The 25743-nt window shown below is 36.7% G+C and overlaps 1 protein-coding gene across 32 annotated transcripts in view; it reads left to right on the top strand.

Moving 5' to 3' along the window:
• The window catches only part of DLG2 (discs large MAGUK scaffold protein 2), a 999237-nt gene that overhangs the window by 613632 nt on the left and 359862 nt on the right, over positions 1–25743 (top strand). For all 32 annotated transcript variants that reach the window (XM_040647195.2, XM_040647185.2, XM_040647172.2 and 29 more), the window contains one exon: positions 2979–3029. In XM_040647195.2, coding sequence (XP_040503129.1) covers positions 2979–3029 — 51 coding nt within the window. The remainder of the gene's footprint in view (positions 1–2978; positions 3030–25743) is intronic.

Here is a 25743-nt window from a genome sequence, read left to right as displayed (position 1 = left end):
GGAAAAGAAAGGATGACCACACACAATCAGAGGATTGTTAAGGTTAGAAAAGACCTCTAAGATCACCTAGTCCAACTGCTCACCTCCCACATTAAATCATGTCCCTAGGAAACAGCTTGGAATTTTTCATAGGTATATAAAATCATACAGAACATAGCAAATTTTGCAGTGCATTTTATCTGCAGTCTGATCTAAAATCAGTGTTCATAAAATTACTGTAAGCAGAAAGAGTCATAGAATCATAGAATCACCAAGGTTGGAAAAGACCGTCAAGACCATCCAGTCCAACCATCCACCTACCACCAACATTTCCTACTAAATCATGTCCCTTGGTACAACATCTAAATGTTTCTTTAACACCTCCAGGAACAGGTTTCCATTAGTTGCAAGAAATGATGATGGTTTGTGTCTTAGGCAGCTTTTTCGGGAGCCTTTTCAGGCCAGAAGCTGTCAAGTTTTAATAGACAAAAGGAGAGGGTATGCCTGTATGCTGCTAAATAAGAGTATCAACGAGCCAGTTTCAGCAATGGAGCCATGATTCTCCTGCTTAACTGTTGGCTTGCTCCTGGGCTATTTGTTTCCAGCAGGCTCCAGACAGAAACAGCCTTAAGCACTGAGACTTGGCTGAAAACTCACTCTAATTTAGCACTGTGGGTGCAGCCAGAGAGTCTAAATATGAAATAAAGTGGTGCTACTAACAAATAGCACTGCATATATCATGATTTCACCTGTATCGTGTACTTGAAGATTCTTAATTGAACCTTTATGAAATAACTGTGTTGGTCTTCTGAGCAACCAGCAAGTAAGGATGGTGAGCTACATATAAGCTTAAATAACAAAAGGAGTTGGATCAAGACCAGTCTTTTAATCCATATCATTCCTGCTGCTATGGAACATGGTAAAAGATCTCTGCTATGATTCACGGAGATTTGAGCTGAACTGGAATTAGAACTTCAGATGATAAAAGGAACTCCTGATACGATTGTAATCAAGATATTGTTTGTGTGCAAATACAAGTTGAGTATTCAGCTTGTGTTTTCTCCTTTCATCTTTATATGGAGGTTGCTCAGTTCCCATATCCCTCTTTTTCCCATTTTGCTGCACTAACGAGTTTTTAATGCAAAGGAAAAGTGATTATAAGCAGTGAAGCAAAGACAGCTTTATAGAACAAGACTCAGGAATTGAAGACATAGATCAGAGCTATCCACCAGCCTGAGATAAAAGAGAAGTTCATGAAAACAGAGACATATAGATAGCTTTGATTTCATTATCATTAGACAAGAAAGGACAAAAATTGGGATAGCTCTTCATACCTAGTTAGTTTCCTATATCAATAAAAGACTTTATGAAGAAAGCAGTAAATTTATCAGATAAATCAGGAAAATATCCTGTAGGAAAATGTTGGCTCGTCTCTGTTTTTATGTAGTGTAATGTGATTAGTAGATTGTAATCACGTAAAAAATACAAATGTTTTCTATTTTATTCACTGATGCCAAGTTCATGTTTCATTGCTAAGCATGGATTTTTTATTTGGGCCTTTCTCCCTCTCTATTTCTTCTTGAACATGAATTCTGAGGATTGTATTTCTATTACTGATTCCATAGTTATCAATTCTTGAATTACAGATAAATAAAATAGGTTTGCTGGCTTTTATAGGAAGCTTTTGTTTGGTAGATATGTGTACGTAGTGGTAATATTCACAACAAAAATACCTAATTACATTTGAAAAGTGATTGACTTGATAAAGAATGATTGTATTTAGTATTTTTTGTTGATTGCCGCTAGAAAGTTAATATAAAATTATTAGCAATTAGGAATGGGGACGAGTGCTAAATATTCTTGTTCTGAAAAACAAACTTGTTCCTTCAAGAGGCACTCCTAAAATTTCATCTCATTTTTGTTCTTACTTTTTTTTTTTTCTTTTTTTCATTAAGTATAAATTAAGTAAAACAATAGAGCAGAACTGTTTTCCAGGAAATATCCCATCATCATGAAAACTATAAAACAGTATGATTAATGGACAGTATCTTGTATTTTTTGATTCATCAGTATTTTCTCGTGAAATCAAAAAATTGCTGATTAGCTGTAGCTAACTTTGAAATTCCTTTGAGATTTTAAGCATAGAAGTCCTTCCAGTATCATGCAGTTTACTTATAATGTAGCCAACTTTGTAGGTTTCTCAAATTCAGCACTCTGCTCATTTAAAAGATGAGGAAACTAAGAAAGGCATGTTAAGCGTGTTGCCTAGAGGGACAGGAAAAATCCATGTCAGATGGGAACAAGATTTCAGAGTACTGCTTAGATCAGTGTCATGTCTTCAGCTGATAGATTTCTTGTCCAGCACCATCTATTTTGGTGCTCCACATTTTGTAGTCTAATTTACTTTGACACTGAAAAACAGCATAAGAATTGCATTAACATTCTTTGCCTTTTTGCTCTTGCAAAGGTCCTCTGTCATGTTCTTGCCCTAGGTTAATATAGTAAACAAGATATATTTCAGCATATGTATCAGTTAGTGATTTTTACCTAAGTACTATGAATTTCCTCTCTGATTTTGTATTGCAAATAAATTGGAGATCAGAAGGCAATGAGTAATTAATCTTTCTTCAATTTGTGAGAAAAAATTTTAAGAAGTTTTCTGGTTTTTTACATAGAACTATAACCTCATGTCTAATGTTAAACCTTAAACATTTGCACAAAGTCCACGAATATGCTGTATCAGATATCACTCATATTATGTAAATAACTTAGTTACCCACTATCACAGTGCTTTACTTAATAACTTGTATTGTTTTCAAGTTTGTAGGCTTGATTGCATTGCCATTCAAAGCCAAGGGGAGCCAAGTAGTATATAATTTATATTCTTTAACTTCTATGTTGAAAAGTGTGCTTCAGTATACTGATTATCAGTATACTGATATCCCTTCCAAATTAACTTCCTTGTGTATTTAACTGATTTTCTGATTTATTTTCTTTAGGTCAATGGAACAGAAATTGAATATGAATTTGAAGAAATTACGTTGGAAAGGGTAAGCGTAACTTAATCTTCTCCTACAAGAAAAAGTAATCTATAATTAAAATAACAGTTGTTAATGAAATGAAAAGTGTTAAACAATACAATCCTTTACATTTTGAATAAAGATGCTCATGCCTAAAGTATGAAAATGTGAATGATACAACAGGATAAGCCTATCATGTTTTTAAGATATTTCAGGTGTAGCTACTTGTCAAGCAGTATCCAGGATGCTTTTCTGGATTCTCAGTTAGGTTTTAGACCATTGAGAAGAGTCTATGTGCTATGGAAACACCCTTTTAATTTGTGACCTGGAATTGTAGAATTGTAGAAACCTTTCTTTTAACATCCTCAGTTTCCTTTCATGCTAATAGAACACATGAAGTCTTACTTTCTAAGATAAAAATTGCAAAAGTTTTTTTTAAAGTTCCAATGACTACATAGACCATATCTGCATGTGAAGAATATCTTTACGCAAGTCTGAATTGTGTGAAGTGTAAACAGAGCATGCACCAAAGTCTTTGTTCATAGTGTTGTTTACATGTAGTACAAAATAAATACATTTAAATTGCACTGCAATTTAAAAAAAATAATTTACATTTAAATACATTTACATTGCACTGCATCATGTCTTCCTAGATTTGGTGTTTTCTCCTTGTCTTTTGGTTACATGACTTTTTCCTTTACACTTTGAACTTTCTTTGCCACAAAACCAGGACCAGATAGGCAGCATATTGTGTGAGCAAGAAAGTCTAAGCTTTGTCACAAATCATAGTACTTACAGGGATTGCTAATGGATGCAAAATTGTCATTGCTGAATGCCTTCAATATTCTACCAACATGCTGGTAATAGGAAGATTTATAATCTTGAAGCAAACACAGTTAGGATTCCTTCTGTGTAAAACATTTGAATGCAAGGTCAGATTTATCAAGATGTGACTGCTGCCATATGAGCAAATGCCTGTAAGGTAGCAAACTACCATTAAATTAGATGCTTGGATTATGCAATTCATTGCAGTTTTTCTGCATATTATATTTTTAATTGTCCAAGATAATGATTTCATTACTATTCAACTTATAAGGATTCAAGATTATATTCTCATTGATTTGCTCACTCAGGCAAATTGCAAAAGAGCAATATATCTCTTTACTACAGCCACCCTCGTAACAGATAACGTATAAGGTTATGGGCACTTTTTATCTACTGTCTCTTAAGTTATTCACGCATCACTAGTTATTCATTGGGCTAGAGTTTCCAAAGGTCACTGAGCAGAGCACATGCCTCCTGGGTGAGATTTTAAAAACTGCTTTATTTTTAATATATATGTTAGTTACAACTGTAAATACTGCAAAACCAATGTGATTTGCCCCTGCTGTACCTTTCTTATGCAGGTAATTTGTTATTCATCGTATGATCTCGTATAATATCAGTTAAAAGCTGAGGAACAATAGAAAACAAAACTGCAGATTTTAATGGAGGACATTTCAGTTGTTTTCTGGATGCAGCTGAATCTGTGGCTTCTGATTATTACTGCTTGAAATGTTCTGTCACATGTATCAGTGTTTTGTCTCAAAGGCAGTGTACTGTGTCTGCTGCTTTTTGTATGAGGTATAAAACACAAGTGATTGCCTTTAAGTAGCTGTCATTTACGTTAGACGAACAGCACTTTCAGAAGAAAGACATTTTCCATGTTGATTACCCATTTTCTTCCAGAAAAATTCTTTTAGAAATTAGATGGAAAATCATCTGTCTGTACTTAATAGCAAAGCTGCAAAATGTATTAAAGTTGCTGCTGCTGAGATATAAAAATGTAGTTTGCTTATATCGAACAGTTGGTAATAAACTTTCCATTTTTGTCCAGTTATCTGAGTTAAAGGACTCTGCATCCCAGAAATCATCAGACACTTTCCTGACTTTTAGCCACATTTTGAAATAATCAGCATAATTGAAAGGATTTTACAATGTGAACAATAAATTGATTTATTGTGTGTTGTGACTTTTGTAAGACAGGGCAGTAAGAGATTGCTTATATAACAGCATCTCCCAGTGACCATATACTTGTTAAGGACACCATTGACTTAACTGTAGGAAGACACTTTCATCCACACATCACAGGAATCTGTGGGATGTATTCCTGAAGAGAGTTAGTGGCTTAGATGTGACTTCAGCGGATGGCTCCATTTCTTGGGGTAATATAGAACAATTGCACTCAATGGCAGAAAGTGTCCCACGTGGAGCTGGGGAGAAGCAGAGGGATCTGAGAAATACTCAAAGGAAACATTGCTTAGGGGCCAGGGAGGAAGTCATTGCAACGTTGGTGAACATCATCAAACTGCCTGAGACCCAGCTGGGTTACCAAGGAATTACTTCATGAAAGCAGTGGGTCTTTGTAGCAATCTTGTTATTTTTGCTCTCTTTCATATCATGTTTTTCAGTTGTTTCTACTTAAAATGTTGTGTCCTAGTTGATAATTTAACAAGACTTGGGGTTTTGAGCTTAAAAGGCTTTATTGAGAGATCACAAAGAGGATGAATTTAAATATGAGTTCATTTAGAGCTCTCATAGAAATCTACTCAGGTAAAACAAAGACACAGTTAAAAGAATTCTAATAAATTTTCTTTTCTTTAAGAAAAAAAGATGATTTTATTTCCTTCAATTACTGAAGTTTCTTTGCCAACGTGTGGGCATAAAATGCAGATCCAGGTGTAGATGAAGACTTGGTAGTTTGTAATGGGTTACAATACCCAAGTGCACACTTAGAAAAGATACCTTGCAATAAGACATTACTTTACTCTATACTGAACATTAAAGACACTGTATAAAGGAAATTCTACATTAAATGACTTGTATTCATGTGGTAATATTAGTTTTCATTATTTTACGGCTTGAAAAATGTATCCAGGTCAATCTGATTTGCAATTGTAAATAAATCAGTGTCAGGGTAAGGGATAACTGAACAGAATCTGTGACAAGCCTTCTTCTCTGAGCTAGAGGACAGCTTTAATTTATTGACTCCTGGATAGAGCTCTGCGCTCTGAGGCACAGGCTGAAAAGAGGGTTTTCTTAGAAGTTAATGGAATATCAGCCAGTATCAATAGCTACCTCAAAGAAGAGTGAAGAAGTGATTCTCCCGCTGTATTTAGCAGTGATGTGGCCTCACCTTGAATATTGTATGCAGTTCTTGGCTCCACAACTTAAAAGCACCCAGTACTTGAAAGAACCCATTGGGGGGCAACAGAACTGGTAAAAGAGCAGGAGAGAGAGGCTGGGAGGAGAGGTTGAGGACACCTGGGGCACTTGAGTTGTCCAGTCTGGAGATAGAAAGCTAAGAGATCAACTCAGTGCTCTGCACAACTCCCTGAGGAGGGAAGACTGGGAGATGCTGGGCTCTGCTCTGATGATAAAGCACAAGGGAATGTCACAGAACTGTACAAGGAGAGGTTCATATTGGGCATTAGAAAATATTTAGTGTTGTCAGACACTGGGACAGGCTTTCTAGTGAGTTGGTTGATGTCTGAAGCCTATCAGCATTCAAGAGGCATTTGGACAATGCCCTTTATAATGCACTTTAACTTTTAATAGCCCTGAACAAGTCAGGCAGTTGGACTAGATATCATTGTAGATCCCTTCCAACTGAACCATTCCATACCATTGCCTTCTACTCTATTAAGAGTAAGAAAGACAGTTAGTTGTTTGTAGATTTATGTTGGATTCATGTCAAGGTCAATGTCTGAGTTCAGATTTCAGTACTTTTTGCTCATCTATTCTTTAGATGCTAAAGGAAAAAGTAGGCATTTATGATTACTAAGGCTATTTTCACATAATTACTTGATGTTTCAGCATTTATTTTTATTCCCTATCTACAAACAAATAAAAATATATAAGTTGTTACGGGATAGATTGTTTTGAAAATCTGTTTCAGATGTAGCTTTTTATTTGATTGGCCCCCTGTTACCCGAACACAAAATTCCTACTGTACTATTAACTATGCTGTTTTCATCAGTCATTTCCTTTGTAAAAATGTAGCAGGCAAAACATAAAGAGGTAGCTTTTACTGAATGCTAAGGGAAGTGAGAACTGGATTGTCTTAAATGATGAAATATTTAATTTGACTCAATGTGTTATTTTCATATCTCTGTCTTGTTCTGGATGAGATCACTGCTTATATGTTTAGGAAATCATGTTTTCACTATTAGTCAGTAGTGTATCTGCTTTCTCCCTTTTTTTTTTTTAAGTTTTTAGGTATTGATTGTTCCTGCAGCATCATTCTTTGACCTCTCAAGAGGGAGATTATAAGACAAGGCAGTGCCAGGAAAGGCCTCCTTTATTTAGTTCAAAAACAACAGAGTGGAAGGAAGTGGTCAAGAAATTGTCCCTAGAAAAAAATATTTGCGAAGTTTAAAAGTGTATATCGAATAAGCATTCATCTTGAGATCTTAGAGTGCATGAATCAATATTCAGCCCTCAGCAGCCTCAGTGGAATGGTATGACAACTTCCAACAGGAGGAAGTAAATCTTTCAAAATGAGTGTCCCTCATGTGCCTGCAGAGCTCTTTCAAAAAAAAAAAAAAAAGTGTTGCTCTCTGAGTCCTTATGTCTGCAGAACTGTAAATGTTTTCTTCCCAGTTAAGAGCTTTCTGACTGGGTGCTCTTATTACATTTTTTTCTTTGCTAACACCTTCCTCTTTCCTTGCTCAGAATAAATGTTAGTTATTTTTGCAGCATTGAGACTAAAATAAATACTAATTCAAAAGTAATTTTTTTCTTATTGTCCAGTTTATATCAGAGTTAGGGTAGAGCAGTGATCTAAGAGTATTTAATTCAATCAAACTCTCTCCCAGGAATTTTTGCCAGTACATCCTACTACGAGAAGAGGAAGCATCTATCTGTGAAGCTGTATCAACAAACACAGAAATAGTTTCTCTCTCCCTCTCTAAAAGAAAAATGTTCTGTAAAATGAAAAAACAAAATTAAGAAAGATGCTTGAAAGTATATGTTTAGAGCATACCTTGTGTGGGAAGTTCTCTTGTGTTTTCTAATTCCAATCACATCTTAGGTCTGAGAAAGAAAAGATTATGAACAGGCTTCCCATAGAGGTGGTAGAATCACCGTCCCTGGAGGTATTCAGGAACTGTGGAGATATGGCACTGAGGGGCATGGTTAGTGGGCACAGTGGGGATCAACGGACAGTTGGACAACATGATTGTAGAGGTCTTTTCCAACTTTAATGATTCTACAGTTATATGATTGACTGTTGTGTCAGTGGCTGTTGTTCACCTTCAGACACCTGTCAGCATTGGAAAGCAGAAGCTCCCTGGCTGTAGGATGCAATGGTTTAAGCAAGGTCTGTGTTCTCTTTTTGTCTCTTGTACCTTACTAGATTTCATTTGACCTGAGTTTGTACAGGAGCAAGCTGATGAAAGGAGCTAAAGGAACTTAGTGTACAGTCCCACCAGTGTGACACAGAAGTACCAGGTCAATATTTTCCAAGGCAACTGCAGAATTTGGTTGCTTTAGCTCAGTGACCTAAATTAAGATTCCTTGGAACAGCCTAATTCTTTTGTAACATTACTCACTGAGAGTGTGTGACTTTCTGACAGCTCAAAGCAGCCCTAATTTGGCACTTAAAATAAAACTAATCACTGGAAAACTTTGTTCTTTGTTCTTATTCTACCAGGGAGTAATTATGCCAAAATTATTCTTGGGTCTGTAGCTGTGGATGTCATATGGTGTGACCTGAGGCACGCGATGTGCCACTCTGGGGTCCGCATGGGAAAGCAGAAAAGAAGGGACAGAGAAGGCTGTGAATTTTGAGGAACAGCAATTGCTGGGTGCTGGTGTTAGCAGTCATTCTGCACAGTCAGTATCTGGAACTAGAAACTAAATAACCCACCTTGTTAGAATCGTAGAATCAAATCAAAGAATCATTTGAGTTGGAAGGGACCATTAAACGCCATCTAGTCCAACCCCCTGCAATGTACAGGGACACCTACAGCTCCATCAGGTGTTCAGAGTCTCACCCAGTCTGACCCTGAATATCTCCAGGGATGGGGCACCCACCACACCTCTAGGTAACCCGTTCCAGTGCCTCACCACTCTTACTTTAAAAAAACTCATTCTTTATATTCAATCTAATTATTCATTCATTTATTTTGAAACTATTTTCCCATTGTTGTCTTAGTGATGACTATTGAAACAGCAGCCTTTAGTATTATATTCCTCTTAGCTGAACAAAATTTGTTTACTGTTACTGCTGCTAACAAATGATTACATTGCTACAGGTTGGGAGTATGGTGAAATGGAATAGGTAAACCATCCCAGTTTTCTCCGAAGCATCGACAGGACTAGGAGAAATAACTTATCCTCTTCAGATAGGGATGAACTGAATTGCTTCAGATATATACTGCCAGAAGAATTTGAGTTGTCCAAAGGAAGCTATTAATAAATAAATAAATAAATAAATAAATAAATAGGTGGCTTTCCATTCACCCTCTGTTTACAGGGAAAATTTGCCCTCCATTTCATCACTGCTACAGCTGTGTAAATAGTGCACCCTCTCCCAGCTGGAGAGTGGGAGCACTTCTCATCCCCAGTATTGAAAAGAAAAAACAGCTGCTGAGACCTTAAAGGGAAGATGAAAAAGGGGAAAGGGCTGTAAGTGACTTGGGAAAGTATTTGAACTGCTACAGTTTATGGCTATGCTGTGATTAGGAAAAAAGGCTGAAATGATACTATGCGTTTAGCTCCCTTCAGGTGCCTAAAAAATTACTTCATATTTTCATCCTTCTACCTTAGAATAGTGCTTTTAAATCTAAATGCCTGAAAAATATTGCATGGATGCTAGCTAGGTTAAATGCGATTAGCATATTCCTTTGGATTTATCACTGCGTTGAAGCACGATGCCATTTAAACTCCTCTGAGAGCATTATCTCAGTGAGGGATGTCCCCTCCCATGCATGTGTAATAGCTTTATATGTCAGGTAGAAAGAATATGGAGTTTGGAATTACATTTGATGGTTCATGCTTTCCAAGGCAAAAAAAATAAAATATAAAAATAAAAATAAAATTGTATTACTGTGAATTAGGCTTTTATGTATTCATGTATCTATTTTTTAACCTCTATATATTCACTGCTTTTAGTAATTGGTCCAGTGGTCTGTGGGGCTGTTTTTAGGTGAGAGGCTCACTATGTGGTTCAATAGGTTTGCGAGTCCATTTTAAACCGGGGAGGGATATTTATAGTTTGAATTAAGGTGGGAACGTTTATCAGAGTTTTCCAGCTGTGCAAAATGTTTCAAATTACTGAATATTTTGTTGTGAAAGCATGTTGTGGTATTTTGGCATTTTCAGTACCATTTGGAGCTTTGTGCTCAAACAGAAAAATAAAATTGAAGAGTGTTTGAAGATTTTTTTCTTATGTAATGCGTTACTCAACATATTGAGCCTTTTTCTTCCTAGAGAAGTGTAAGAAATTTCATTCCTCGATATGTGGAATTGTAACCTGAAGGAAGTTTAAACTCCCTCATTGAAACTCATGGGGAATTTGTTCAAAGAGACCGTGTCAGTAGAAAGTATAGATACTAGAGAGCCACTAACTCAATACTGGAAAGTATTGTCAAAAAGAGAGAAGTATTTAAAAAGCTGTGGAAAACAAACAAACAAAAAAAAAGACAGGTATTGGTAAGGTTGTATATTCCATATTAAAAAGGAGGAAAAGTTGGAAAGGTAAGCAGCATTTATTCATAAGTTCAAAAGCCACCTGTGTGAGTACAGGGAAAAAAAATTATTTGTGCTTATCTCTACTTGAAAGTTATCCCTTTAACTTTATCAAGATCACAGAGACCTTGAGTTATCTATTATGTGAAAAGTGATTTCATGCAAGTCAGAGCTGCCTAGAGGCAATGGTCTGCTGCTGTTTCTGTTAAATTATTATTATATTGACATTTTATTTTTCAGGTACTATCACTCGTTTATTGCCTTTCTCTCACTTCCAAACTTGCTTGCTTTCACCAGAATGCAGCACATAATCCAGATGGGTATTTTTAGTCATTATTTACAGCTTTACATGAAAATTCCATTTACTTTCTTGTAGCTCTCAAGGATGTGGTCTTTCAGCTTATTTACTGCATTATCTTTAGCAAATCAAGAACAAGGTTGGCTTTATTTTACTCCTGTCTTTACTGTGTTTGGATGATGTGCATCTAATCCAGTCTGCTTTGGTAGTCTAAGGAGAGCAGAAGTCATCCCAGGAGCACTGTGTCCCAGCCCAAGGTAGGAGGTTACTATAAGCAGAGTGAAACTCCCTCTGCAGGTACAGATAGACCAGAGAGATGTTTTTTATTGTTTTTACAGGATCTAGTTTACAGAATTAGTTAAATTTTACAGAGTTAATCATACAGAATATTGCCAATTCTGAAAGGAATAGTTAAGTGTGCATTAGATAATGTTGGTTAAATGAAACAGGAGAGACAGGGCAACCTTTTTGTGCTGTCAGTCCTAGTCCTGTCAGCTGATGCAGGAAAGTAGAACTTTGCCCCATGCTTAGCATTGAAGCTTTCAGTAGGCAATAATTTTGTCTAGAAATAATTTTTCAGTAATAAATCCCTTATTGGTTTTAGAGTTTAACTCAGATTTAGGGGTGTTCTGAGAGCTTGGACAACATCCCAATTTTCAGAAAGTGCAAACAAGTGAGTATTTTACTGTGCACAGTTCTGCTTTTCTTCATTGGCATTAAAATTCTGTTAGCAGAAAGCAATCTATATGTATCACCCAAGCAAACCTGAAGTGTTCTGTGCTGTGCTACTTCAACATAGAGCTGCGTCAGGGGAGGGGCAGCTGGGGGTGAGGGAAAGGCTCTTCCCCAGGGGGCAGTGGGCATGGAACAGCCTGCCCAGGGCAGTGGGCAAGGCCCCAGTCTGCTGAAGTTCAAGAAACATCAGGACAGTGCTCTCAGATATTGGGTTTGGGTTTTGGGTGGTCCTGTGTGGACCCTCCCAACTCCAGGTATCCTATGATTCTGAATCAGTCAGCTCTAGTCACTAATGAGCAGAGCTGAAAATGGGTATGTATGTTATGTACTTCAAAATAAACTGACCAGTTCTGAGTAAAAGCCACTGGAACACTGGCTTGAGAGCATGTATACACTAAAAAGGAGTGATATGTGTCCAAGATATTGACTGCTGAAAATATAGTTAGGAATCTTTTTGGAAACAGATTGGGAAAGTATTGCAGGAAGAAATTTGACAAACTGAAGGCCTACAGTACAGTGGTTCAACTTGGTTATCACTTACTTTTGCAATTGGCAAGTAATATGTAGATTTAAAATAACGTGTACATTTAAATAAATGAGAAAGAGGAACTTCAATTTACTGCTAGAAAATGAATCATTCTGGAGATGATAGTAATCATCTTGCAGCAAAGATGATCATTTTCAAGGCAGGGCTTTTTAAAAGCCATCTTTGACGTGCTGGATTTGTCTCTTTAGAAAAAGAAATGTTTTTCATTGCAGAAAATTGCCTTTCATTTTTGTTATTAATTTAGAATCAATTGTAATACATAAATTAGGGCCAGTCAGCTTTGAGGAATCACTATTAGACTTTGTTAGAGTATGGCATTGCAAAGACAGAGAGAGAAAAAAAAAAAAGTGGAAAAAAGGGAGGAATTCATTGGTTCACCTAGACTGAATTCCACAACTGGCATTGCTATGCATCGTACCGAAGTAATACCATATCACAATAAAAAAGTCTAATTTCCTGTTTGTATGCAGCATTCCTGTAATTTTCTATTCTTACACAGTAATATTTGAAGCAGCCAGAAGATCATTTCACTTCATCTTGTAACAGTCATACAGATCTTTTCTTTAACTCTTGTGTAGAGAAGAAAAGCTCTTTGTCATCAAGAGGGTCAGGATTTGATCTGGTATACTTTTTTGCAAAATAATTTTGCAGGAGCAACAACCCACTGTATAGCATTAGGAAGCTGATTAGAAAGGTAGGCCATAAATATTTCCTCTTAAATTCTGTCCCTATTTAAGATTGCAACTAAAAGTCAAATGACTAATGTAACTTAGTAGTTGAAAAGAAATTATATGCTGCTCATGCATGTTTTATATTGCAAGATACTGCTTTACCCTAAGAATCTGATGTAGCTGGTGAGTCTCAAGCATAGCTTGAAAGTCACCTTATGCAGCTTAATGTGATAGATGAATTCTGACTGAAATTGATGAATAATTTATTCTTAGGAGTGGTTTTTAATTTTGCAGAGTTTAACTGGTTGCACTCGGAGCACAGTACACTTCTCACACTTCATCTGCAAAGCAGAAGTGTGGCTCTGTTAGCATACACAGACTGTGAAAGTTTAGTTGATAGTTTGCCATTCATGGGAATTAAACTATATATGGGAAAAAAAAAAAAGTGCTAAAATAGAGCTCAACACTCTCATTTTTACCAATGGGAAACAATGCTTCAAAATGCAAACATTATTGCATCTCATGGTGAGGAAACTTGAGACATAGAAAAGCAGGCTGGCTTTAAAACCATCAAGAAAACGAACATCTACTAAGATGCAGTCTAATAACCTATTTACTGAAATATGCTTTGGGGAGTGCACAGTGAGAAGTGCCAATTACACTGGTATTAAGGATCTCAGTAGTAGTGCAAAATTTACAGAAGTTAAGGAGAAGTGGGAAATAAGATTGCAATTTTACACCTTCAAAATGTCAGCTGAATGTTTAAAAATGCTGAAATGTATGCACTGTCTACATCTATATTCAGTGTTCATTTAGAAATGAGAGATGTTATCTAAGATAGCTTATACAAAATATTGGCAAATGCAGTTCTAAAGTGAATTTGAATACTTGACAAATAGATATCTTTATTATATCTCCAAAGCAGAAGTAGAGCTGCATTGCACAGTGAGGTATTTGTATGTGTTTTGTGGGTAAACATATAAGAATATCAAAACACTGAACACTGAAAATGTGTTTTGTTTTTTATACAAACAAAAATGCTGTATCTATAGAGCTAACATTTTAAAAAACATGCTTGGAGATCTCATACTAAGGTCTCTCATAGGAAATCTAGAGATCTGTTGTAATTCAAGCAGTGTGGGGAAGTGCATTTCTGAGAGAAGGTTTAGATATGGCATATGGCATGCCTAGGTGAATTTGTTATAATGTGTCTGAGGGAGAAATGAGTTGAGTCATAAGGATGTGTCTGCATGTATAGGCCTACAGTGTAAAGGAACTGTAGCTGCTTAAAGCTATACATTTTGAAGTAACAAAAGCCATTAAAAATCAATGTCTTCCCTGATTTTTCACCTCCAGCACTGCCATTACTCATCTTTCCCAGCAGCAGATAAGTATCTGTCAAAAAGGGCTGAGGAAAGCCACAGTCTTCCTAAAACTTCATTGCTAGTTTAAATGGGTGGAAAGAAATCAGATAAATCAAAGTATAGCCAGGACTTAGATTCTAATGCAATTCTATACGAATAAAGCTCAAAACGATCTTTAATTATGAGGTGGGACGATTGATTTTTTTTTTTATCTGATTTCTAGAGGAGCTGGTTGATCAGCGTCTACATCTGTCATGCTGAGTTTTCAGAATGCGTTTGAGCACTGAAGAAATTTCAGAGAATTGAAAGAGAGATAATGCTGTGGCCGTCCTTAAAAAGGGCAAATGGGATGGTGTGAGTCATCCTGCTGTCTGTGCAGGTCAGAGAGGAAAGAGTGGCAGGCTGTGTGACATGAAACACGAGTGTTCTTAAAAAGGCCAATTCTAAAGTCATACATCAAGAAAGGGAGCACAGCCTGTGTATGAAATCAAGCACCACTGGTTGGATTCATTGCAATGAATCTGCAGAATGTCCTGGGCCTCCTTGGCCTGTCAGAAGTTGAACACAAATTTTCAGTTCAGTGCTGTAGAAGGGAAACTTAGATTAGACGTTAGGAGGACATTTTTCACTGAGGGTGGTGAAGTGCTGGCACAGGCTGCCCAAAGAAGCTGTGGATGCCCCATCCCTGGAGGAACTCAAGGCCACATTGGATGGGGCCTTGGGCATCCTGATCTAGTGTCCAATTTAGTGATTGGCAATTGTACCCACAGCAAGGGACTGGAACTGGATGTTCTTTGATTTCCCTTCCAACCCAAGCCATTCTGTGACTCTATGATTCTGTGATTATGTTCTTGAGGACTATGGAATAAATTTTGGTATATGGAGTAGAACAGAATCTGGGACGCAGTGTTTAAAACATTTGGAATATCCTGATCAATTTTATTACTTGGAAAGGATACTGGTATCTGAAAGCCTTGAGGATGATTGAGAGTATGGGAAACATCCTCTTAGTGATAGACAAAGGAGGCCTTCTAAATTTACCTTTCTGGGGGGCGGGGGGAGGCAAGTAAGCTGTGGCTTGCTCACAAATAAAATGCACTTACATGGGAAATATTCTTTGGGATACTGATCTTTGTGTTACCTGAAAGGAGAGAACAAACACTGATGTTTTTATGTCAAATTCAGACAGGTTGACACTGAGCATAAAAATGTTAATATCAATGATGAATGAGAATGACTGGATGAAAGTTTTAGGAACGGCAAAAGGGTGTTAGACAGCATGGAAGGAAAATAAAGGAGCTTAATAAAAAATAAATAAAAAATAAAAAAAATAAAGGTTGTCAAATTGTCAAATTTAAACCAGTATGATAAAGGGCAAAAGTGGACTTTTTTTTGAAGCATAAGAGAGACAACAGGAGGTAAGGTCACATTCAACCACATTAGTTTATATATGTGATACATAGCTGAGTATGTATGTCACATATTGTGGAAAGATCAGCAAGGCAGACTGAATGCTCAGAAACAACATAGCATAGTTTAACTGCCAGACTTCTATTAATTTATGAAATGCAAAAGACATTAAAGATAAAAAGGCATATGGTTTTGGTTTGATAAACAAGTTCTCCGGGAATGCGAGGAGATAGGCATGTGTTCAAGTTTTCGTAATAAGGGGGAAAAATGCCGGACCCACAATGGTTTTTGTCCCCTTTATGGGGTCATTGCATAAAGAAGAGAGATTGTGGTGCTTTTCTCCAGAGATAATTTAAGTAGGTCCTACAGCCTATATTAGGTAGGAGCTCAAGGTAAAAGATCCAGTTGTGTTCTTTCTTTTAGATTAACTTTGAGGCCTTGATTACCTACTTGGACATAATTAAAAAGGTGACATTTTTCAAAACTGTATTTGTAAATGAAATTTTTGTCACCATATTCTCAGGATAAAGGTACTTCAGGTCACTACATTATTACAACTGTTGTTAAATGTTATCATTTTAATGGTGATCAGGGCCAGCAGAGTTCAATCCCACAAATTCTTCATGTTTACTAGATGATAAATCAGAGTGTCTTCATTTGAAATCAGTCTTCCATAAATGGAGAATGAATTCAATATGGCCAAAGTGATTTTTTGAAATAGTCTTGAGCTTGTTCTTATTTGCTTATAATACAGTGAAGGAGGAAGGATAAAAAAGACCTCAACAAAAGAAAAGGTAATGCATTTGTGAAAAATACATGCTTATTCAAGACAGTTGCCAAGAAAAAATACACACTTCAAGTAAACATCATTTTAAAATAAGAATAAATGTTAGGCAAAAGCAGCCTTCCTGAAGTGGAAATAAAAGCAATAACAGCTGTTACGGGACACAAATGTATGCTTTGGAAATTGTCAGATTTTCTTGCTCTATTATTCTGCTATGCTTAACAAGCATTTTGCTTGTACTGTAGTTTCTTAGGTAAATCTACTCTCTCGATACCATGGCTAACTAGCAAATGTGATTTATAGATACAGGAGCTCCTTAGGAAAAGTGATTTGTGCAAACCCCTTTTTATGGTTCACTGGAAAACAGAATGTATCTATGAAAAATGCACAAGTCAAAGTGAGTAATGAAGCACAGCACAGCAACCAAGCTGAATCCTGGAGGCCAACTGCTCTAAAGGGAGCACAAGCACATTAACTATTTCTCAACAGAAACATATGCAATGGTACACTGACAGGATTCTACTATGATGCTAAATAGAGTCAATATACTCGAATGTACCCTGTAGATCCAGTGTTAGCCTGAGGTTCTTTGCAAAGCAATACATTCAAAGTGTATTATGTCCTAAGAAGCATGAAAAGCCTAGTGGCCAGGTAGGTGTACAATAGAAAAGTCATGAGAGGCTGACAGAAGCTTGGAGATGGTGGAGCAAGAAAAGCCCCACACTGATTGGGTTATTTGCAGGTGAATTTTAGGCTAATATTAGACTGCAGCTTAGGAGAAAGATGTTCTTCAAAAACTGAAAGACAAATCAATATTTTTAAACCTTTAATTTGCTATTAGACCCACAACTGTAAACGTTATTAAAACTTCTGTCAAAATTCCAATTGTAGGGACAATGTGTAAACAGGAATACCTTGGAAAAAGCCATCAAAAAGCAAAAGCAACACACTTCTATATTATTCCTTGTCCTGGGGAGTGAAGATGTGGTTTCGTGGTGGTGTTTTTATACTTGTTTTGATTGTGTTGTTTTATTTTTGTTTTTTTTTTTCCAGCCTCTTATTGATGTCCTGGATTTCAGAGGCCTTTAAAATATGGTGATAATTGCTTTTTTCCTTCTTTCCATCAGAAAAACAGCTGCAAACAAACAAATGACCACCGTCTACACACACACGCCATTTCTTTTTAAAATTTACAGTGGAGGAATTGGTTATATAAATAATTTTAAAAATGCATAAATAGCAAAATTATGCATCCTTAAAAATACCTGGTAAATGATTCTCAGGACTGGTGTGTGCTGTTTTCTCAAATTGGAAAAAAAAAAGAACTCCAGAGCATCTGTTCAAGCTGAATTTGCTTGCTTCTAAGTAGCTGTCAGAGCCATAAACAGCTGTTACTTCTATGAATGCAGCACAGCAGTAAGAGTCATAGTCGGATACAAAGAGTCTGGAAGTTCTGCCTTAGAGGATGTTATTTGAGGTGGGCAGAGTATTTAACAAGTGCCCCAGCAAAGGAGTGTTTTGTCCAGATTGTACACTAATCTCCACCTTTTCCACATTCATGAATAGGGGAGCTGCCACCTTTTTTAAAGGTGGTGATTGTGACTCAAATTCATAAAAACATCTAAAAGGTTAAAATTGCCACATAGATGAAGAGGGACTGTAAGAAGGTAGACAGACTCTTTAGCACGGTCTCTTGTGATAAGGCAAGGGGAAAGAGTTTCAAATTAAAATGGAAAATTTAGATTGGATATAAGGAAGAAGTTTTTTACAGTAAGGATGGTGAGGCACTGGCACAAGTTGCACAGAGAGGTGGTGGATGCCCTGTCCCTGGAGATGCCCAAGGTCAGGCTGGATGGGGCTCTAAGCACCTGTTGGAGCTGAAGATGTCCCTGTTCATTGCAGGGGTGTTGGACTAGATGACATTTAAGGATCCCTTCCAACTCAAACAATTTTATGATTCTATGATGCTTCTACCTCTGAAAACAGTACACTGCAATTTTTTGTACCAGAGGGTCCATATATGTTTCAGAATATCATTGATGCCCTAATTTCACTTTTGTGCTTTCCTGGAAGTGCTGCTTCTCATAGATCACCACTTGTCTTTCACCTGTTGCGATAGGAGATTCATAAGTTTGCTATCTCTGGGTCTGAATCACTTAAGAAGCTTGATTTCCCTGAGGCAATCTGAACCTTCTCATTTAAAAAGGAGGAAACTAAAAACATGCAGTAGCTGTCTTTCTGTTCATATCCCACCATTCAGATAGAGGCAAAGCAGTTAAGATTTTAACCTGAGTAGAGAAGAATAAAATTTCCATTTACTAAGAAAACACCTTTTTCCCCAGGTAGTTTTCATCCCTTACAACACAGAAATTCTTGAGCCTTCCTTTCAAAGCAGTAAGAGGAAAGAAAAGCTACAGACGAGTCAAGAATTCGTAGTTATCAGGGCCAGGAAGGCAATAGAATAGAGAGAAGTTGTTTCTGTAGCCCAAGGATGTGAATCATTCTCAGGGAGGCTGGGCACTGTTTTAAGGTACTACTAGTGCATTTTTTAATTTAAAAAAAATCCAGCCTAAACGTTAGAGACTATATTTTATAGGCAAGAACAGATCTGGGACTGCCTGGTCCTCAGCGCTGGAGGACCAATACTGGGGGAAAAGAGGAGGCTAGGAAACCTCATTGCTCCCCACAACTCCCTGAGGAAGTGAAACGCAGATCAAGATTCCAGGCTTTGCATCATGGTGCAGGAACAGCACAAAGCTACAGAAGGTGAGGCCCAGACTGATATTAGGAGAAAGTCTTTACCATTTCTTTACAATTTCTTGACCCTAATAGGGGTCAAACACTAGAAGAGGATTCATACTGAGCTGGCTGATATTCCATTCCTGTCAGTGTTCAAGAGGCATTTGGGCAGTGCCCTTGGTAATGTTCTTTAGCATTTGACTAGCTCTGAACTGATCAGGTAGTTGGACTACATGATCTCTGAAGGGCTCTTCCAACAGAACTATTCTATTCTATTCCGTTCCATTCCGTTCCATTCCATTTCTATTCTATTCTATTCTATTCTATTCTATTCTATTCTATTCTATTCTATTCTATTCTATTCTATTCTATTCTATTCTATTCTATTCTATTCTATTCTATTTCATTCCACTCCATTCCATTCCATTCCATTCCATACTGTGCCATGCCATTCTATTTTGCATGGTCTCAGTGGGTACATACAAAACTGGATCTCTTGTTGAAGTGATGGGTTTTAGTACTCCAAAGATTTGCTAACACTGTCATGCAGCATGCTGTTAATGATACTTGATTTACTGACTTCTGGACTGTAGAGTAAGGAAAAATATTTTGTTTTCTTTTTTAAATTCATTGCTACAATGCAGTGGTAGCTGAACAACTCTTGCCAGAAATTTTTACATATGGCTTTAAGTCTTTCTTTTTGACATTTGTAACCCAAACACATGTGGGAAACCATGTTCAGCTTCATTTTCAGAGTTTTTGGCAGTATCCAGAGCACTTTGAGGAAATTATCTGAGTTGTTGGAAACAATTGCATTGATCAGAACAAATGATCCAACCCCCTCTTGTAATAGCAAGGCCTTTTAAAAGTGCATTGCAAAGCTTTTAGGGATTTGAAGGTCATAGTGTTTGCATCACAGAAAACAGCGTATGCTTTAAAACAAAAGTGCAGCAAGGAATGTATATATGAGTTCTCTTCAGCTGTAAGGTAGGGCAGCATATCCCCATCACACAACATTTGGCATCTCTAGCATTTATACTTTGGAAAACCCAGTCACCAGACATTTGCCATTTAATTCATTGGTGGCAAGAATGATGTCAACAGCAATTTGAAGAGATTGCTGCAGAAAACAGGAGCTGATTTATAAGTTTTTCCTGATGTGTTTGATTGAACATCTCTGCGCTCTGAGGTAGAGTCTGAATTCCTTGTTCTGCTGCTGGGAAACAAGTTTGAAGGCATTAGACATGAGCAAGACTGAGATATAAAGTAAGTGATCCCTAAATGATTTTCTTGTTGCAGAAGTAAATTGCTTTAGAAAACAGTTCATTGTTCTAGAGATATTGAGAACATAGATGTTAACTTAGTGCATAATTTAAAGTAATATGCAAACCTAAATTTACAGAGGAACCATTCTTTTTAATTATTATTTTCTATTCTCACAAAGCATTGACAAGAGTCTGTAAAATTCCTTGTCTTCTGTTGTGTTTTTTTTTTCCATTTACCCTAACCTTCCTTTTATCTTTGTAATGTATCACTTAAATAGAAAAACACTTAGAAATAAGGTTTCCTTGAAATAGGAAAAAAAAAAGAAAAAAAGAAAAGCCTATTGAAGCAGAAGTGTTTTTTCAGAACAGCATTTAGTAGGACTTCTACTAAATCTGCAAACTGATCAAATTCTACCAATACTGTTGTGACTGTTTTTATGCTAACCAATGCCCTCTGATATGCATAGGAGAGGTGAAGCGATGCTCTTTGCTTGATCTCACATAGCATGAGATCCTTTAACAAACAAAAATAAAGCAAGCTTTAACCTGAAAATATCATGAAGGGAAGCTAGAGAAGGGCAATATCACTTAATTTTTTAAGTTACAGAGGTAATGAAGGAGAGGAATGCTGTTATAGCTAGTGAAGAAGAAAATGGAAAAAGAAAAAAATAAAAGAAGAAAAAAAAAGAAATTCTAAAGGAATAGGTAGAGAATTGAAATCAGACCATTAGAGAAAACAACAGATGGCATGTTCATCTTGCTTTAGGCACGCACTTGTAAACTGATCCAAAGCCTCATGAAGTCAATAGGAGGCTCTTTACAGTCACTAATGGATTTTGGATCTGGCCCTAATGAAAAGGGTGATACAGGCTAATTGTCTTTCTTTGTCTGTTGATAGAGCCGATAGATGTAGTTGGAAAACTGTAAAGAATTAAAAAAAAATGTAAGTAATTTTTTGGTCTAAATTCTACAGGGTGGAGAGCCCACAGAAACCATTGCAGACAAAGGCTTTGTTCTGTGTTGATTTTGTTTTCCAAAAAACTGTATCGTTATTTGCATATTTTTCATGTTTCTATCTAAACATACTATAAATATTCAATTGAATAATTTTGCACACGGGCAGTGGGGAAAATAGCCCATGAGGTTATTCAGCTTTTATGCACTTACCGTAGCCTGTTTCTAGTGTGCTATTGATTATTCAAAATATAGACTAGTGTTAGCAAAGTAATTATTTTCTCATCTCTATCACCATAGCTCTGCTTATTGATTTCCCCCTGTACTTGCTGAGTTTGGCAATGGTTGTTGCCATTTTAGTATTTCTGGTTACTGAGACAGACTGCTGAGAACTGTACAAGTACAAGAGACATAACTTTATCTGGGGGATATGCGGTGCTTATGGAATCATAGAACATAGAATCATTTGAGTTGGAAGGGACCTTTAAAGCTCATATAGTCCATGCAATGAGCAGGGACATCTACACTGGAATAACATAACCAGGTACCCCTGGACTGTACAACCAGTGCATTTGTTAACCAGATAATGACCAAAACAGAAATAAATGGTAGTATTTATATCTCAGTAATAAAGATCTTGTGGAAGACCTCATTGTAGCAAAAAACCTAAGATCAAGTCCTATTAAATCAACTGATTAAATTAAAAGAAAACATTTTAATTGAGCTTCTCAGTTTAAGAAGAATGAACTAGAAAAGAAGCTAGTCAGTTGCAGAGGCAAAAAAAAAAAAAAACTTTGCAAAGACAGACTTTGAATTTAAAATTTGCAATTTCTTGGTATATATATATAAAAAAAAAAGGCTGGAAAGATCTAAGTGAAGGAAAATATCCTTCTGAAGGAATACTGAAAGTAGAAAAAATGATTGGTCTTTAGAAAAAGGTACATCCTAAAGGTCTCTGATTTAGAGAGAGATGAGAATTAGCAAAAGCTGAAATAAATTAGCAGTTTATTTTCTAAATAGAAAGATAATAGGGATGAAGTTTTGGAGTGCTCTCTAGTGAGATAGAACAGTGATTAGTTTGGGGCTGTAGTTATCTTTAAACTAGTACGTTGACTCTGTACTACTTTAAAGACTGTCATTCTGAACATGGATGAAATGCAGGACAGCAAATTGTTTAGATAGTAAAGTTATGAGCAAGAAAAACTTCAAAAGCCAAAAATAATTTCAGGCTGAAGGAGAAGTGCTAATTTTATTTTATATTTTTAAATAAAATAAATAAATTTTACACTTCCATCAATTCAGTGGTCACCTGTTTAAAGCAGAATGTAACAATTTCATATGATGGGGAAGAGGAAAACAATAATAAGTAAACTAATAACTAATGATGCATAGCGAAAAAGAAAAGAAAAAGAAAAAAAGAAAAAGAAAAAGAAAAAGAAAAAAAAAAGAAAAAGAAAAAGAAAAAAAGAAAAAAGAAAAAGAAGAAGAAGAAGAAAATGAAGGGAAGGGAAGGGAAGGGAAGGGAAGGGAAGGGAAGGGAAGGGAAGGGAAGGGAAGGGAAGGGAAGGGAAGGGAAGGGAAGGGAAGGGAAGGGAAGGGAAGGGAAGGGAAGGGAAGGCGAGGGGAGGGAGGGGAGGGGAGGGGAGGGAAAGAAAAAGAACGAAGAAAACAAAAATGTACATAAAATAAAAATACCTAAAAATGTCAAAGGAAATATTTACTGTAGATATGAAGAGATAGAAATGCTATGTACCAAAACTTCATTGAGTGCATTGAAATATTGCATTTGTGTCTGGTTTCCTCTGTTAAAATAAATTTGAATTAAGATAGGTTCAGGAAATGGCTACTAATGTACCATAGGTGATGGACTGGCTTCTGAGAGAAGTCTTAAAACTTGTCCCATTATGTCTAGAAAAGCAAAGACTGAAAGGATAGATGATTGCCATCTGCAATACATTTGAGGGTAAACACCAGAGAGGGAAGATAATTAGGTAAATCAAAGTAAGTCGCTGATGGAATAACAAATGAGTTCTCACTGGCCATGTATAAATTTAGGCTGGAGATTGAATACAATTACTAACCTTCAAAGCTAGCAAGCATCCCTTCTAACACTGACTTTGTGATACAGCCTTCCTGTTGGAGTAACTTCTGAAACAGAGCTTGACCAGTGTAGGAATTACTTCATAGATTTGTCTGCAGAAATCAGACCCAACTCAGAAACCCAGATCCTCTTTTCCTGTAATTGTGGGGAAAGTGTTTATAGATACTGCCATGAGATTCTTAATTTCAAAACCTACCTGGACACATAAACAGGACAGATCAAATCCTCATTTGTATGCAGTGTGTGTCATACATTAAATTGCTGCTTCAGGGTGAGACTGTGATTTTGGATCTACACCTGCTCCAGATGCATTAAAGCATCCTTTACATTCCTCCTCGGGCTATGCAGAACCCCAGTCGTGCTCTCTGTCACCTGAGCAGGTGGTTGGATTATGCATTTATAACATCAGCTGCCCTTGCCGGTACAGCACAGCTGAATAATGAGGCAATATAATTTGCCTCTATTTGGACACAAGGAGAGGAGCGAGGTTATATTGCATGAGAATTACACCCCCCACCAGCTCAGGACTGCTGAACGTCCATATAGCTGTAATCAGACTGCAGGCTTACATGTTTCCAGGCAAAGTTGCATTATGCTGCCATCAGCACCTTGGAAATACCATCTTCTGTGTTTGTCAGGTGGTAGGATAATCAAGTTCTGCATCATGACTCATGTTCCTGGAGTTAACACAATGCAACTGATAAATGAGTAATTCAAGTAAAGAATCCAGGAAAGGATTCTCGATTAATTTATACATTGTTGACTATATTGCACTGAACTGCTCATGATGGCAGTTTTGCAGTATTTCACTGTTGTCCTGGTTCTGCTACTGTTACTTAAGTTGGAAAAGATATGACAGCTCTGATTCAATTCGCTTTTTTCATGACATGCAAGACAGATCTGGGCTTTTCAGTTCACATTAGTTTTCTAAATAGTTATTAATGGACTTGAAAAGGAGAAAATTTGTACCTAAAGTAACTTTATCAAATAATGAAAACAAATATTCCTTGCCAAGTATGGTGGAAGAGATCATCAAATGAGCATACTTCTTCTTTCAAACCTCTTTCACTGATTGGATAGAAATATCATTTATTTTTCTTTCTGTTTTCCATCTGTGTAAGCTTACCTATGACTGAAGAATCCACTTTTTCCCCAGTCCTTCCCCGGAAAGAGAGGAAGGGACCTAATCTAATCCATCTTTGCCATTGATCATTCTCTCTCTGTCTCTCTCTCTCACTTTCTCTCTCTCTCCCCCTCAAAAAAAAAAAAAAAAAAAAAAAAAAAAAAAAAAAAAAAAAAAAAGAAAGGCAAATAGGAAACTAATGGTTTGAATTGTGATACACATTGTTTACTTTTGAGGCATATTTCATACCTCTCACTGTGCAGTAATTTGACCTGGCTTATTTTTGCCAGAGGAGAAGTTTTTATCCCACTGCTGTTTTCTTTCTTGTCCATGAGTGCAATAAATGTTCTTCTTCCTTTCACTGTGCCTTTCATCATTTTCATTCCCAGTGCTAAAGATAATGCAATTTTTTTATGCTCCAAATTTTGCTAAACTAGTTGGAAACAAAGCAAATATCACAGGAATAAGGTGATTTTCCTTAGTTCTCATTCTGATTTCATTTACAGAATCTGATTCATGTGAGCAGAAATGTGCTTACTGTATACAGACATTTTTTGGTTAATCTTATTGACTGTTTTCTTACTTTTTCTTTTTTCCTAATTCAAAGCAGATAAAGTCATTGCATATCAGAATTCAGATATTGCAGAATGTCAAATATGGAGCTCTCTAGCTTGAAAAGATCCTTATAGCTCTGTTAATAATATGAAGCTATGGGATTCCTAGCACACAGCTCAGAGCAGCACACTGCAGTGATAGCACAGCAGTGTCAGAGCCCAAGGTACTCATTTGGCTCCATGAAAGGCTGGAAGAGAAGGGCAGAGAGAAGAGCTAAATCCCATATCTGCTGATTTATAGAGCCATGTCACTGTGCTTTTCATTCTTGTTTGGCATCGCTTGCTGAACAGTACATCTCCCTGTTTTCTTGTTTTCCACCATCTGTTTATTTGTATGCTAGTGTTCTGTGCATCTTCTTACACTTAGTTTGTAAACTTCTGGGTGGTTTGGGATCTCTATTTCTACAC

This window comes from Gallus gallus, chromosome 1 (assembly GCF_016699485.2).
Source record: "Gallus gallus isolate bGalGal1 chromosome 1, bGalGal1.mat.broiler.GRCg7b, whole genome shotgun sequence".
In the NCBI taxonomy this organism is placed as follows: Eukaryota; Metazoa; Chordata; class Aves; order Galliformes; family Phasianidae; genus Gallus; species Gallus gallus.
Note: the sequence above shows the minus strand (reverse complement) of the source record. Positions and strands in the feature narration are given on the sequence as shown.